The sequence below is a fragment of the Neltuma alba genome, unplaced genomic scaffold, assembly GCF_004799145.2.
Source record: "Neltuma alba isolate B1F8T4 unplaced genomic scaffold, ASM479914v2 tig00012028_pilon, whole genome shotgun sequence".
NCBI classification, from domain to species: domain Eukaryota; kingdom Viridiplantae; phylum Streptophyta; class Magnoliopsida; order Fabales; family Fabaceae; genus Neltuma; species Neltuma alba.
Window position 1 is genome coordinate 27,023 of NW_021636595.1, and position 15,603 is coordinate 42,625.

At 30.1% G+C, this 15,603-nt stretch overlaps 1 protein-coding gene across 1 annotated transcript; it reads left to right on the forward strand.

Moving 5' to 3' along the window:
* Positions 1-2,590: 2,590 nt before the first annotated feature.
* Positions 2,591-5,338, forward strand: LOC114721304 (tryptophan synthase beta chain 1-like). Its single transcript, XM_028907125.1, has 5 exons — positions 2,591-2,894; positions 3,026-3,385; positions 3,702-4,135; positions 4,262-4,356; positions 5,103-5,338. The coding sequence occupies exons 1-5, from the start codon at positions 2,616-2,618 to the stop codon at positions 5,336-5,338; spliced, it is 1,404 nt and encodes a 467-aa protein (XP_028762958.1). The 5' UTR covers positions 2,591-2,615.
* The last annotated feature ends 10,265 nt before the right edge of the window (positions 5,339-15,603 follow it).

The window sequence follows — 15,603 nt, forward strand, 5'->3', positions numbered from 1 at the left end:
ATATTTAATCCATAAAATTCGGCCTCATTTTGATTTAATCTCTAAAATTTCAAGGGTTAAGGTTCTTAATTGCCCCGGAAGTTTTCCCCGAGAAGCACTCAGCACCCGGAAGTTTTTGTTTGTTCTTAAATATCCCGGAAGTAATTTATCGTAGCAATTATGCCTTGAGTTAACGTTCAGGCAAACGGACGTCTGTAAATGACACAGTGTCGAGAAGATGGACGACACGTTGGTGAATGAGATGGTGACGTGGCACTGTTGTGTCGACAAAATAAAAGTTGATGCCGAAGGTCAATGTTGTCATCAAAGGTCGCTCTTGTCATCGACACTGAGAGCTAGGGTTAACAGGCGACGGGCTACTGAGAGTGAACAGTCACAAACCAACACTCAACAGTCTGATACGAACAAAAGACCACGTGGTGGAAGGGCTTTCTACAAGAGCCGTGTTGATAGTGGAATGGGAGTCCAGATTGATGAGGAAACTGGACGAACTGTCTACAATGTATGTGATCATTTAATCTGTTTTCATAATCCTTTTTCATTCCATGTTTTCAGAATCTAACTATATTGTTAATGTCATTATGCAGCGTGGCTTGAATTCACAAGTTGTCCTTGATGAGGGAGAAGAATACATGGAGCACCATGCAGACATAGAAACAAGGTTTCCCATCCCAAATGAGCTTTCAATAAGGATCTCTCGGAGCATGTCTGATTCCAATGGTAGTGGCTCTGTAGAATCCAGTATCGAGGTATGGAGCAATTACTTCCACTCCTTCTAACCTACCATTCACTCCTCCAGACTAATGTGGTCAGGACAACCAGCCTCAACCACCTCACAACTCCTAGCTCATAGGGACCACACAGTAATTGCCTCTTCTAGCCGAAGGAAGTTCGATGCAAGGAGAGGAAGGGAATAGCTATATTATTTGCACCAGTCTGCTATTTAGGGGATTTAGATAGCACTGTTTAGTGTATTTGGCGTATTTAGATGGCACTTCTTAGGATTTAGGAAGGTGTATTTGTACTTGGCCTTGTTCTCTTTTGGTTCTAGCTGTACCAGTCTATTGTTTTTTTGGATGTATGTTCTGTAAATGTTGGAGAGCCAAATAACATGATGTAGCAAAGTTGATAAATGGTGGTCATTTATCGATAAGCTGTTTGATAAATGAACTTATCGATAAGCTACTCGATATAATTGAGCCAATTTCATAAACTTTGTCCGATAAGGTTATCGATAAATGGTATTTATCGATAATGACTTCGATAAATAAAAGAAACAATTCAAGTCCTCATTTATCGATTTGTTAATCGATAAATACCCTTATCGACTAATCAATATTAATCAATATAAATAGCTTTGTGTCTTCTACTGTCGCACATCCCACGTATCCTTTGTGTTCGCACATCACACGCATCCTTTGGTAACACCATTCTAACTCAAAGCTTATTTTCAACTATATTCTTGAATATATTCTCGAATATATATTAGAGAAATGGTCTTCTCGAATACGTATTTGAGAACTGGTCTTCTTGAATACATATTCGAGAACTGATCTTTGGTCTTCTCTGCTCTGTCCTCTTCTCAGACTTCACATGCGCCCCACCTCGCTTTGTTTGCCCTAGCTCTCAATGTCGACGACAAAAGCGACCTTCGATGACAACATTGACCTTCGGCATCAACTTTTATTTTGTCGACACAACAGTGCCACGTCACCATCTCATTCACCAACGCGTCGTCCATCTTCTCGACACCGTGTCATTTACAAACGTCCGTTTGCCTGAACGTTAACTTGGGGCATAATTGCTACGATAAATTACTTCCGGAATATTTAAGAACAAACAAAAACTTTCGGGTGCTAAGTGCTCCTCGGGGAAAACTTCCGGGGCAATTAAGAACCTTAACGCAAATTTGAAACTTTGTTTTAGGGAGCAAAAATATTATTCTAAGAATCAAAAAGAAAATAAAACTCTGGTGGGTTAAAATAAAGTTAAACTTCAAGTACTAAAATCACTGAATTTAAATTTCAGAAATAAAAAACCAAAACCAGGTAAAATTTTAAAGATTAAAAATAGTATTAATCCAAAACAAATTTCAAACCAAATTCAAATATTAAAAAGTTACTAGCTCATACATGACTCATCAAACTTAACAATATAGCATCTAGAGGTTCGTAATGACGTGTAAGTTTGTCTATCATCAAGGTTTGAGCTACAACCTAGAATCTCACACGATGTGGATTAAAGTGCTATATTGAAACCAACACATGATATAAACGTGTCCCATCCCTAACATTAGTTATATCAGCTCCGGTATTAATTATAAGATTTTATTTGTAGTCTACGAGGTCTTATAATTAAAAACACAGAGAGCTAGTATTTAATAATATCTTGTCAACTTTCAAACTCGACCCTTTACTATATAAAGGTAATCATTTCAACACAATATCCATAATTTCTCTCAACTCTCTAGTCCTCTCTCGTTCACAGATCCAATACATTCACACAAACCCTGCAAAATGATGGCATCCAAACTTCATGGTTCTGTGGTTAGTAGCCAAAAGAATGCCTTCGTCAGTAGCAGTGAGAAATTAACAGATAAGAGAAGAGTGGCCAAAATGCAGACCTCGGGAAGGGCTCAAGCTCAAGCTGCTGAGGTAACTACTCCTCAGGAAAGTTCGAGGACGTCTAAGTTGCCTGAATTGATGACCTCTTCACTGGTCTCCAGCAAGAGGCCTTTCTTCTTGGAAAGATCCCTTCAGGTCCAAAGGACCCAACCCAATTCAGCTGGAAAGTTTGGTAAATTTGGAGGCAAGTTTGTAGGTGAGACTCTTATTGCTTGTCTCGACCAGCTTGAAGCTGTGTTTGCAGAAGTTCTTCACGATGAAGACTTTCAGGTTATTAAATTCTTATATCCTATATATAATTATCTAATAAAACTGCCTAGAACACAAGTTTGAAATATATTATACTCATGATATATCAGTCTAGCTAGTCCAACAATGAAGAAGATATATTGTGTGTGTAGGAAGAGCTAGAGGAGGCACTCAGAGACTACATTGGGAGAGAAACACCTCTGTATCATGCTCGGAGGTTGACAGAGTTCTACAAGAGCAAAAATGGCGGCGAAGGAGCTGAGATATTCCTCAAGAGAGAAGATCTTTGTCACGGTGGCTCTCACAAGATGAACAACGCGATTGCTCAGGCCATGATCGCCAAGCGCATCGGCCGGAAACTCGTCTTGACAGCCACCGCCTCCGGTCACCACGGGATAGCTACCGCCTCCGCATGCGCAAAACTGGGATTGGACTGCAAAATCTTCATGGCCGCTAAAGACATGGAACAACAACTATCCAATGTTCAATTGATGACTTTGTTGGGTGCTCAGGTGCGTACTAATTAAGTACTAACTGTTCATAATTTAAAAAAACTCGATACTTTAATTGTTGTGTATGTTTGTTACAAGAAAAATGAATAGGAAAAAAAGTGAGAAAAAACTTTAACGAGCTTGTTTTAAAAAATTAGAAAAGTGAGATTACAAAATCTTAATTAAAAAAATATGATATAAAATGATTGAAATTAATTAAAAAATTTTAACTTTATTATTTTAATTTTTTAAAAACGAGCTTATTGCTTCTTCTTCTTTTTTCTTCTTTCTATTTTCCTCGTGCTGAAGCGTGATACGATGTTTCCTGTATAATCAGGTTGAAGGGGTTGATGGGCAATTCAAAGATGCAGCATCCGAGGCTTTGAGGAGTTGGGTAGGGAAGATGGAAGAAAGCTATCACATGACAGGTACAGCGGTGGGACCCCACCCATGTCCCACCTTGGTCCGACACTTCCAGTCGGTAATAGGGAGAGAAACGAGGAGGCAAGCTCTGGAAAAATGGGGAGGGAAACCTGACGCGCTGGTGGCGTGCGTGGGCACAGGGTCAAACGCGTTGGGGTTGTTTCACGAGTTCATCGGAGATTCGGACGTGAGGTTGGTCGGAGTAGAGGCCGGAGGTTTGGGGTTGGAGAGTGGAAGACACGCGTCGACTTTGAGTAAGGGAGAAGTGGGCGTTTATCATGGAGCCATGACCTATCTTCTTCAGGATGGGGATGGCCAGACTATTGAACCATACTCCGTCGCCGTCGGGTAATTAAGTTCATCGGACGGCCAAAATAATAAACTTTAAACTTCCTTCAAATTTTACAAGAACTATATATAACAAAAAGATACAAATTTCAATCTTTCTAACATGCCTGTCTTGTGAATAACCAGGATGCAGTACCCAGCGGTTGGTCCAGAGCTGAGCTTTCTGAAAGAAATAGGGCGTGCCGAGTTCTACTCAGTAACAGACCAAGAAGCTCTTGATGGTTTGCATATATGACCTTCTAAATCCTATTCTTATCCATGCACTGTAATACTCGTTTCAACATGTATTTCAGATCACAATGGATGAATATGATAATCTATAAATATGCAAGTATGCATTAGGGATCACAATACATTACATGCATAGAATCCTAGAGTAATTTGTTGGTATAATTTTACCCTCTGGCAGCAACGAGCATCCCAAACTTAAGATACTCAATATGTGCTATTGGAAAAATACTTTAAAATACTTCATATACTATCCGTCTCCTATTATAAGATTCAATTTTTTTAATAGGTTTATCTCTTTTTATAAGACCCTCTTTGAATTTATTTGAACATTTAATATATTATTACTTATTTTATGTCTATTCTTAATACATTTAATACATTCTCTTTCTTTATTTATCTCACTATTAATTACTCCTCACATTTAGTTATTTATATATAGGGGTATATTTAGAAAAAAATTATATTTGCTACGTATTAATTTTAACTGTTTTTCTAAACTGTTCAATTTAGTTAAAAAGATTTTATAATAAGAGATGGAGGAGTACTGGTTTAGGATATTAAGTTCTGTAAAAAAAAAAAAAATACTTGATGGTAATGAATGCTATTTAGTCCTATTACATAGATCTAAAAGGTCCGGAATGAGCTTAAAATAAGTAGACTACTAATTAAATAAGCATAAATCTCATATATGTCCTTAAAGATGTATGGTAACAAAGAAATTTTGTTGTTGTTGCAGCATATGAAAGAGTATGCAGATTGGAAGGGATATATGCATCGTTGGAGGCATCACATGCGTTTGGGATATTGGGGAAATTGTTTCCGACTTTACCAAAGGGAGGGAAGGTGGTTGTTAATTGCAGTGCCCGTGGAGATGAAGATGTGGACATAGTCTACAAACACAAGCTGTTTCATGGAGCACTTAAACGTACCATGGCTCAACAACTCCACAATAACAACCAACACAAGATGTGAGCCTTACGTTGAAATATATGTAAATTGATGTGAAAAGTGAAATGTGTGTGTGTGTGTGTGTGTGTGTAAATGTGCAAAATAATTAATGTTTGAATAATGGAATGAAAATTCCCAAATGTTGTCCCCTGTGTATTGATGTACGGTTTAAATATACTACTTTTAATTTTAATATAAAATCTGTTTGATTTTTAATTTGGTTCTAAATATAAGATTGCAATCTACTTTGTTTCTCATTTATCTATTTTTTTTCAAGATGGTTCTTTTAATGATGGTAGTTCTACCCAATAAACTTGATTAGTAAAGATATTTTAAGAAAGACAATACCTATTTATTATAAATAATTAATTTAACTTATTTCTTTAATCTACTCAGATTAACTAACTAACTCTCATATTTAAGATTGGAGGTAGTATTAAGATCACTAGATCATTTCGTTCATTTGTTTGGACTGAAACATTGGTTTTATTCACTAGATTTTCGGTACAAAGATGAAAGATGTCAGGTGTAGGCTGGTGGGAAGTGAAAATAATCACCGAAATTTGGTTAAATTTACCAAATATCCCAAATATTTTTTTGGGGAGGGACCGATGGGAAGGGGTCTCTACTCTACCCTCTCTTTTTTCCCCTTTTATTACCATTAGATTAACATTTTGGTGCTTCACGCACGTGTAATATTTTATAGAATTATTATTATAAATTTATTTGAAAAGCACATATATAAATTTAAACTCTTAAAATTCAATCAAAATAGTTCACACCTGTGGCAAAAAAAAAAAACTCTAAAATAATATATAATAATAGTATATAGTTGTAAACAGTTCAGTTCCAAGACTACTCGACTAAGGTCCTTTTCCCCAGTTTTCTTAACAAGCACAAATGTGGCCGGTACACCCTACCAATGGATTTTCCTTCGTTGGCTCAACATCAATGGAATAAGTGGTCCAGTTCACGTTTTAGTCACACAAATATTGTGTACCATATGTATTAAGTGGCCCCCCAAAGAAAAATCAACGATTATCACTTTTAAGACCCATTTGAAATAATTTGTAAGTAGCTTTTCAGTTATGATTTACAGGATACGAAATAAGTATATAAGAAAAATTATATTTGTTGGTGTTTTTTAACGTGATTTCAAATATGCTTTTAGTGTAATTGTGTGATTCGTACTTAGTCCCCACAAGAGAGAGAGGGAGAGAGAGAGATAGAGACATATATATATATATATATATGCATTACCTGAAAGTTTTCATTTAGTAGCCTATATCCAGAATTCTTTTTGAATGCAAATTTATCTCAAAAGTATAAAATTATAGCAATATTACCCCTATTGTTAAAAATGTATACAGTCAATGTTAATTTTTTTAATAGTATGAGGTAATATGCTATAATTTTAAACTTTTGGAGGGTAAATTTGCACCCAACAAAACTTTCGGGTACCTAATACTCCTAAGTGAAAAATTTTAAAATAAATTTGTATCTTAACCATACACTACTATATACATATTGAAGTAGAAGAATAGATGCTAAAAGATTAAGAGTAAAACACTTTGACCTCCTTTGTATTTCGCTCTAATTACACCAACCTTTCTTCTATTTTGAAAACATACACTTAAGTCTAAATCGTTAACTCCATTAAGAACATTCTAAAAAGATACTTTTAAAATTAAAATTTATATTAAAATATGATTTATATACTAATTTTTCCTTCATAATACTAAATCCCTAAATTTTGGCTAAATTTTTTTGAAGAATTTAAAATTTCAGAAAAATAACAAAAAAAGATCTTAGAAATAGAAAAATTACAAATAAGGATCTATTACGACATTAGTATAGGCTTTGACAATATTGATAAGTAAATAACAACAATTTTATGAACAGTCCCTGTATGCAGTTTTTCAATTTGTAAGGTCTTTTTTTACAATCTTTTCTTTAAAAAAAATTTCTTTTTCTTAATTTTATTTTTTATTTTTACAAATAGTCATTTATTTAGTATTTTCATCATATTAGGATGAAAAATTAATTAATTTAGTTAATGTGCACATAAAAACCTTGAATGGAAATTTGATTAATTCTTTGAAAAAATATATAATAGAATAAATATGTTATAAATATTTTTAATAAAATTTTATTTAAAAATGTTAAATCACAAATTTAATTGATTTCTATAGTCTCTCAAAATTAGACAATTTATATTATATGATAAAAATATTTATTTAATATATTTTCTAGAATTTAAAAGAAACCTAAATAAATAAGTTTCGTTATGCGGTGAAAATTAAAATTATGAAATTTTATAATATAATCAAAATTAATAAACTTTATTGCATATTAAAAATTTGAAACTACATGTATCAAAATTATTTTTCGTCGTATCAAAAATTATTTTTTGATAAATATAAATATTTAAATAACTTTTATGTTGAAGAGGGGTATTTTGGTCAAGACATAAGTTTAAAAGTCAAACTTGATGGTCACCTAACGGTAGGATAGATAGAAATAAAATCTCAAATATACAAGGAAGGTTTGTGTAACATGTATTTTAATTTCAAAAAAAGTTTATATACATTTTCAAAATAGATATGAGATTTCTATAATTTAGATAAAATAAAGAAAAAAATCCCCAAAAAATGATTGTTGAATTTTAAAAATTTAAATCAGTATTAGTTAATACACTTGTAAAGAAAATAACTATATTCGAAAAGCAAATGACAACACAAATTTTTAGTAATTCGTGATTTAGAATTTTAAAATTTGACAATTATTTTTTTGAAATTTTTCCTAAAGTAGATGGATAGTTAAAATATTTTACTCAAAGATTAAAATTATACTCTCCTGATCCTTAATATAAGACATATTTAACTAATTTGATTAGATTAAAGAAGTTAGGTAAGTTAGTTAATTATAAGAAATACAACATGTTTTTCCTAAAACACCAGTCATCTTTCTTAATATCCTCCCTTTCTCATTTATTTGATTATGGTTGACGGAGTATCCACAGAGGTAATTTAAAAAAAATTAATAAATATGAAAAATAGATCTTATATTTAGAATCAAAATTAATTTAAAAATTAAATCCTATATTAAGAATAGAAAAAGTAAGTAGGATAGAACACGCATTCTCTCGTTTACAGGAGAGATTCATGCTGCAAAATTATGAGGCCATGGATCTATGCGGTCACGCCTGACTTCTTTTGTGAAATGAGAGTTCGCGTTGTTGTTTAAGCAAGTCTTGATGTGACCTAATCAGCATCCATGACCATAACCTTTTTGGCTTTGGATGTGTTTAAGAAGTAATATCTCATTCTTTTTTTTATATATATAAGTAATATCTCATATTCTTAATAAAGAGTTAGTTTGACTTTTAATTTGATCTTAATTAAATATAAAACTTCATTCTATTTTATCTTTTATATTTATTCTTTTTTTTAAACAATCCTTATAATAATTGTACATGTTAAAGGTTTTATTTAATGGTAATTCTAGCTAACATATATAATTAGCAAAGATATTTTAGAAAAGATAAAACATATTTATTATAAATAACTAACTTAACAAACTTTTTAACCTACTTAAATTAGTTAACTAACTTTTATATTAAGGATTGAAGTTTGTATATAGCATTCTATTTGTATATTAAAATATGAAGAAACCTTCTTTTAGGAGAAACATATTTCATTGCAACAATTGATTCTTTTTTCTCTTCTTTATCTTCTTCAATACTATAATGTTTAGGGATTTTAGTATAGGTTTTTTTTTGGTGGGGGGTTGTTGTGGGGGAGGTAATACTCTTTACCGATGCTCCACCCTTTTAATGATTTATTTGTTCTTCTTTCTTTTGATAACTAGCTAGTTTCTTAGATAAAATGAAATATATTTTGGTATCTTGTAATCATGAAAACAGGGCAATTTTGTGTTTTTTTTAAATAATTTTTTAAAGAAAATAAATCAAAACACAAAAATAACAAAAACAAAAACAAAATTACGCTATTTCATAACTGTAAGATACTAGGATTTGTTTTATTTTATCTGGAATCTAATGATTAAAAAAACAAAATTAGGAGAGTGAAACATTACAAACTGCCGAGAGATAATTGTTAGATATACGATTTTGTAGAGCATATTATATTCTATGATTGATCATCATCATCATTTTGTTTTTGCGACTCTAGGTTTTGTATGTTTTATATAATTTAAAATCATTTTGTATATTTATCTTCCTTGTCTTCAATTTTTTTTTCCTGATACAACCTTGTATTCAATATTAATTATGTACGACGAGTCATTATACATTTACAATTTCATGATAAGAATTAGGTGCAAGACCAAGACGTAAAACTTAATTCCAGAATGTAGAAAGATAATTGTTAGCACAATTATGTAGAACATATTATATTCTATGACTGATTATTAACATAATACAATCATAATAATGATTTTATATTTAAATGCATAACTTAAATTCATATTGATAGCTATTTCCATTTTCTTGTTTGATTAATTTATTTTAATTCATCATTTACTCGTCAGCCTTTAATTTGAAGGTTTGTTTGTAGGGCTAAAAATAATTGAAATAGATTTTTAGAACCTCATCTCGTGGATACCACAAACTCCCACGCATTTGGGATATTAGGGAAGCTGCCTCTTCCATGAACCGAAGAGGTGGACGGTGAGATTTTTTATTGTATGGTCATGGAGACGAAGATGCACAATCCACTAATAACTTCACAGCGCACTAAAATGCACGATGGATCAACAAGTTGAGAACCACTAATAATTAGGAATGAGTGCTGATAAACACTATCTGGATCCATAGATGTGTGGCTCATGTTGTGCGTGTGCTTTATATATTGTGCACCTTTATATGATGCATATTTGGTACATCGTGAAGTATAATGTGTAGTCAAAATCAATAGTACTGAAAAGGACACAAACGTGTAAGTAATGCTTGAAATGAACTCAAATGTACCTGTTTATAAGAAAAAGATAGTATTTATAAAGTTATATTATTAAATTTTTAGTATAAATGAACTATTATATTTTTTATTTATTATTATGTAAATTACGATTTTTTTTTGGAAAGTGTATATTTAAAATAAGGTTAAAATTAAAAATTTGTTCAGTTTAAAGATTTTTTTAATGAAACATGTTAGAAGTGAGTTATGATAGAATTAGAAAAATTATATATTTATTAAATACTATTGATCATTATATGTTTTCTCCTCTTAATTCAACCAAGCTTTCGAGATAAAAAAGATTCCTTACATGACATTATTGATTTTCATGGTCAAATTAGTAATTTAAGCCAGATCTCTGAAATATATATTTTTTATGTACTAAAATATATGTTTGGTTTTTTGAATTTATGTCAAGTTTCAATTTGATCCATTAATTTTATAAAGTGTATGTTTAACTGCTTAATCTTAACATTTTTGGTAGGGGTGCTCGTGAGATGAGACGAAACCAGAACAATTTTGTCCCATCCCGAAGCAGTCTCGATTCCAAGCCATCACCAGGATGTCCCGAGGGAATTTTTTTTTTTAATTTCCAACAAAAAAAATTGTATCACCATTTTGATTTTAACTTTTCTGCAATAAAAGTAATTCACCGAAGTTCTATTCCCTTCTAAATATAGTTTTAAATATTCAAATAATAAATAATTAAGTAATAGTAGTGAATATTTGATTTAACTAGCAAAATAGTTGTGCTATTTTTTAGTTTTGACAAGTAGAGATGGATTACTTGAACTTGTTCTTCTTTTTCATGTTTGAAAATTTCTCAAAGTAAATATTACATGTGGAAGCCATTATCCTTAATTCCAATTAAGTCTAATCATATGTTAACAAAAATATATTATCATATCTTATTGATTGAAACTTATTTAAATTACATTTTTTAAAAACATTTTTTCTTTTTCTTTTAAACATCAAAATAAAAAGCTTATTTAAAGATGTGACTTCTATTTACTTTTTTTTTTTAAAAAAACCTAATATCTATTTTTTCATTGTTAGAATAGATAAACAAAAATAATGTATAACAAAAATTAAGAAAATATATATGAATATATATCCTGCTCCCATCCTGTTCTGACTTCCACCTTGTCTAGTCCTGCTTTTGTCCTATTGCCACCAGGATAGACGGGATGAGACAGGATGAACAGTCTTAATTCTTGGCATCATTTAACAAAATATGTGCAAATTTAATTGCAGAGACACTATATTTTAAAGTGTTGAGATAGCATTTTTCATTACACAAAGGTGACAATAAATTTGAAAGACCAAATATGTAGTTTTCCTAATAATCCCGAATGTAATAATTATCTGTTTTCTCCTCTCTCTTAGTAGTTCAACTTAGCAATCAAAATTAAAAAGTTTCCTCTTTACATGATATTATTGATTTTCATTGGGTTAATATAATTTTTGATCCCTCAAGTTTATTCTCATTTTAGTTTTGGTTCCTCAAATTTCAAATCATATGTTTTGGTCCTTTAAGTTTTATCTCATTTAAAATATTACTCCCTATAATTCAGTAAAAATTTGGATCATTTTACCCTTAGAGAGATCAAAACCTATGATTTGAAATTTGATAAACCAAAACTAAAATGAGAAAAAACTTGAGGAACTAAAGATTATATTAACCCATTTTCATTTCATGGTCAAATTAATAATTGATGCTCGGGTCTCTGATATTTATGCTCTTTATATTTGATTAGACAAACACACAACTTAAGCTTATGAGTTATATACAGAAAAAATATTTTTTCACTATTTATAAGAATCTCTAAAAAAACAAAACAAATATATGGCAAAGGTTAAATAATACAAGAGACACCAAAGATTTTAATGTAAAAAACCCCCTCGTTGCAAGGGTAAAAACCACAGATAATCTAAACTAAAGAAAACTAGCTCCTCTATAATCAAATTAGGTTGTAAGAGAGTTTCAATCGAATGCACAAGTAAATACAAGTAACGAACCAAACAACCAAAGTTACAAGCTTATAATAAAGAATAAAGAAGCCAAAAAAAAATACCGAAATCAGAGGCTATAGAGCGAATTGAATAACTTTTACACTAGTAAGGAATCAATGATCCAATAGTTGAAAATGACATACAATATGTTGAGCCTTTCACCACATAAGAAAGGATTCCAAAACCCTACAAGATTTACTGATAAATCTAAGGTTAAGAAATTCATATATATAACCAAAATTCATCTCCGTTATATTCAAGAAATTCGCATGAGCGCTCAAGCATTGTTTTTCTCGTGCAAGCTACCGTCTTCAGTATGTAATATAATAGCTAGTTAATAGGTATTTGATTTTAAATATAAGACTTCAATTTATTTTTTAAAAAAATTTACAATTCATTCTTCAAATTATCCCTATTGATTACACATAATGAGAGAGTTTTCATCTAATGATAGTCATAACTAAAAAAGGTACTTTAGAAAAGCTGATTCATATTTATCACAAATAATAATTAAACTAATTTAATCTATCAAAACTAATTAAGTAGTTCTTATATTAAAAACATAAAAGATAGAAATGATTTCCGTGTACGCACGAAACTCCGGATAGCAGGTTGAAATGTCCTCAACTTATAAATAATGGGATTTCTTGTAGTTTTAATTTACTAGGTATGTTGATTGAATAATATAATTGTTTGAATATCGTTTTTCCATTATATATACATACACCCTACAATTATTACTTCATAAATATATATAGGAGTTAATTTAATTTGAGTAAATTAAGAAAATCAGTTAATTGGTTAATTATAAATGATGTGACATGATTTTCTTAAAATATTCTTCAATAGTATTAGATTATATATCAATTTATAAGTTTAATAAATTAGTTTAAAAATAATACTCCTCCGGTTCTCAATATATGACTTAATTTTTGAGTTGGTTTTGGTCCTAAATATAAGACCCATTTTTCATATTTGTCAATTTTTTCTAAATTACCCATATGAATACTCCCTCAACCATAATCAAGTAGAAGAGGAAGAAGGGATATTAAGAAAGATGATTATGGTATTTTAGGAAAAACGTGTCACATTTCTTATAATTAACTAACTTACCTAACTTCCTTAATGTAATCAAATTAGTTAAATGAGTTTTATATTAAGGATCGGAGGAGTAAATATGAAGGATCATTATTAATGAGTTCAGATATAGTAATGTGAAGTATTTCTAGCCATGCACATGACGCTAATTAACCGATGGGGTGGGGGTGCTGTGGAATAACATTCCAGCTCTAATTTATCTTAGTTAATAGAAAAAATACGATTAACTTCTATAAGTAATCATCATCGTTTGCAGTTATGCTGTAATTATTAGATTAACTTCAATGATGGATTATTGTGTTTAAAATCAACCATCAAAATGATTATTGTACCATAATATTGCGAGGTTACCAAAATTTTTCTGTTCTAATCAATCAAGATCAAGTCACTCGGTTGTTATATATTCTTTTAGTCCTATTTATAAGTCACTTTTAACATATTTTATATAGAACAATAAAAACCTTAAATTTCATCAACTTTGATTTAAAATTCAACAATTTTCCAAATTTGTCCTTATTTAATATACAATATATTTCATGAGAACAAAGTCGACACAATAATAAATGAAGGGTAAAGTTATACATTTATATGAAAATTTTCTCTCTCTGTCCTATAAATAAGATCAAAAATTTTTCTCTTTTTGCTTTATAAATAAGACTAGAAGAGTATGATAGAAATAGTGATAATAATAACATATTCTCTTCTTGTCAATAACACATTTTTTTCAGCAACTAAGATTGTCACGAGTTTAAGCAAATTTGTGATAGAGATGTAAACCCGATGGTAAACTCATAACAATTTACTTTTATTAATAAATTGATATTAAAAGTGTAAAATTAAATAATTAAAATATAAAAATGACAACAATTTTATTTAAATATATTTGAAATCTAAATAATTGAAATTAAATTTATCAACTTACATAATTTACCATATTGAACAAAGAAATTTATATGAAATTTGGATATAAAGTCACTAGATATAATCAAATCCAAAAATTTAGTACTGACTTGAAGAGAAAGTGGCACAAATTTACAAGCTAACAATGTAAAAACATTAAATTTGAAGAGTCAACTTGAAAATTTAACAATATTGTCAGCAATACGTTTCTTAAATATATTTTCATGTTTATAACATTTAGTTAATGTGTTTAAATCAACTACTGCATTCGATCCTTAAAATAAGAGTTAGGTAACTCATTTAAAGATATTTAAAAAATTAGTTAAGTTGGTTTTTTTATCATAAATATGTGTTATAGTCTTCCTGTAATATCTTCTTTAATTATATATATTGGATGATTGAAGTTATCTCTTGATGGGAACCCCTTACAATTAGATACATTGTGAGGAAAAAAAAAGAGAGAAATAAAGTAAATTGAGATATTATATTTAAGATCAAATTCAACCCCAACTAATTTTTATATTAAAGATCGGAGGTAGTATTAATGATATAACCTTCTGTCCTTATCCTTCTTATAAGGATATTATGTATGTTTTATATATAATACTACCTCAGGTCTTTAATATATAAGATAGTTGTGGGTTAAATTTAATCATAAATATAAGATATCAAATCATTTTGTCTCCCAAATTTAAAATATTTTTCCAAATAAAATATCCATATTAGTATATCATTTTTTAAAACATTATTTTTTTCCGAACTAAAAATAAAAAATTTTAACTTACCAACAAATAATCTTAACTAACTTTTTTAACTTACTTGAAAGAATTAATTAATTAGAGTTTATAAAAGGAACGGGAGGGAAAGAATTACCAACACGTTTAGTATGTAATTAATCAACAACGAGAGGCATTCGTTAAAAACCAATATGATTCATATTATATTCTTTTGACAAAGAGATCTCTTTCTTCGAATGATGAATATCTTCAGCACGTGTGATAATTGGGTCGCCAAAGTTTTGATAATGAGTTCTACATGACCTCGACGCCTAGGCCATATATGCACGTTGCAAGTTTGTTTTGAGGTTTTAGCATTTTCGGTGAATTTTCACCGGTTTTGTTTGAATCCAACGGCTTAAATAAAAACAGAAACGTTGGACCTGAAGCTGGATATATATTGATGTAATTTACGTTTAAACAAAAAAAGGTTATGATGTAAATTTGCCTCATAAGTTTTCTCATTGAAACTTTGAGCACTTGAAAATATTTTTGGATGCAAATTCATCCCTAAAATTTAAAACTA

Coding starts and splice junctions, on each gene's coding strand:
- LOC114721304 (XM_028907125.1), top strand. CDS start 2,616: ATGCAGACCTCGGGAAGGGCTCAAGCTCAAGCTGCTGAGGTAACTACT. Junction 3,386..3,701: donor TGACTTTGTTGGGTGCTCAG/GTGCGTACTAAT, acceptor CTGTATAATCAG/GTTGAAGGGGTTGATGGGCA. Junction 4,357..5,102: donor AGACCAAGAAGCTCTTGATG/GTTTGCATATAT, acceptor TTGTTGTTGCAG/CATATGAAAGAGTATGCAGA.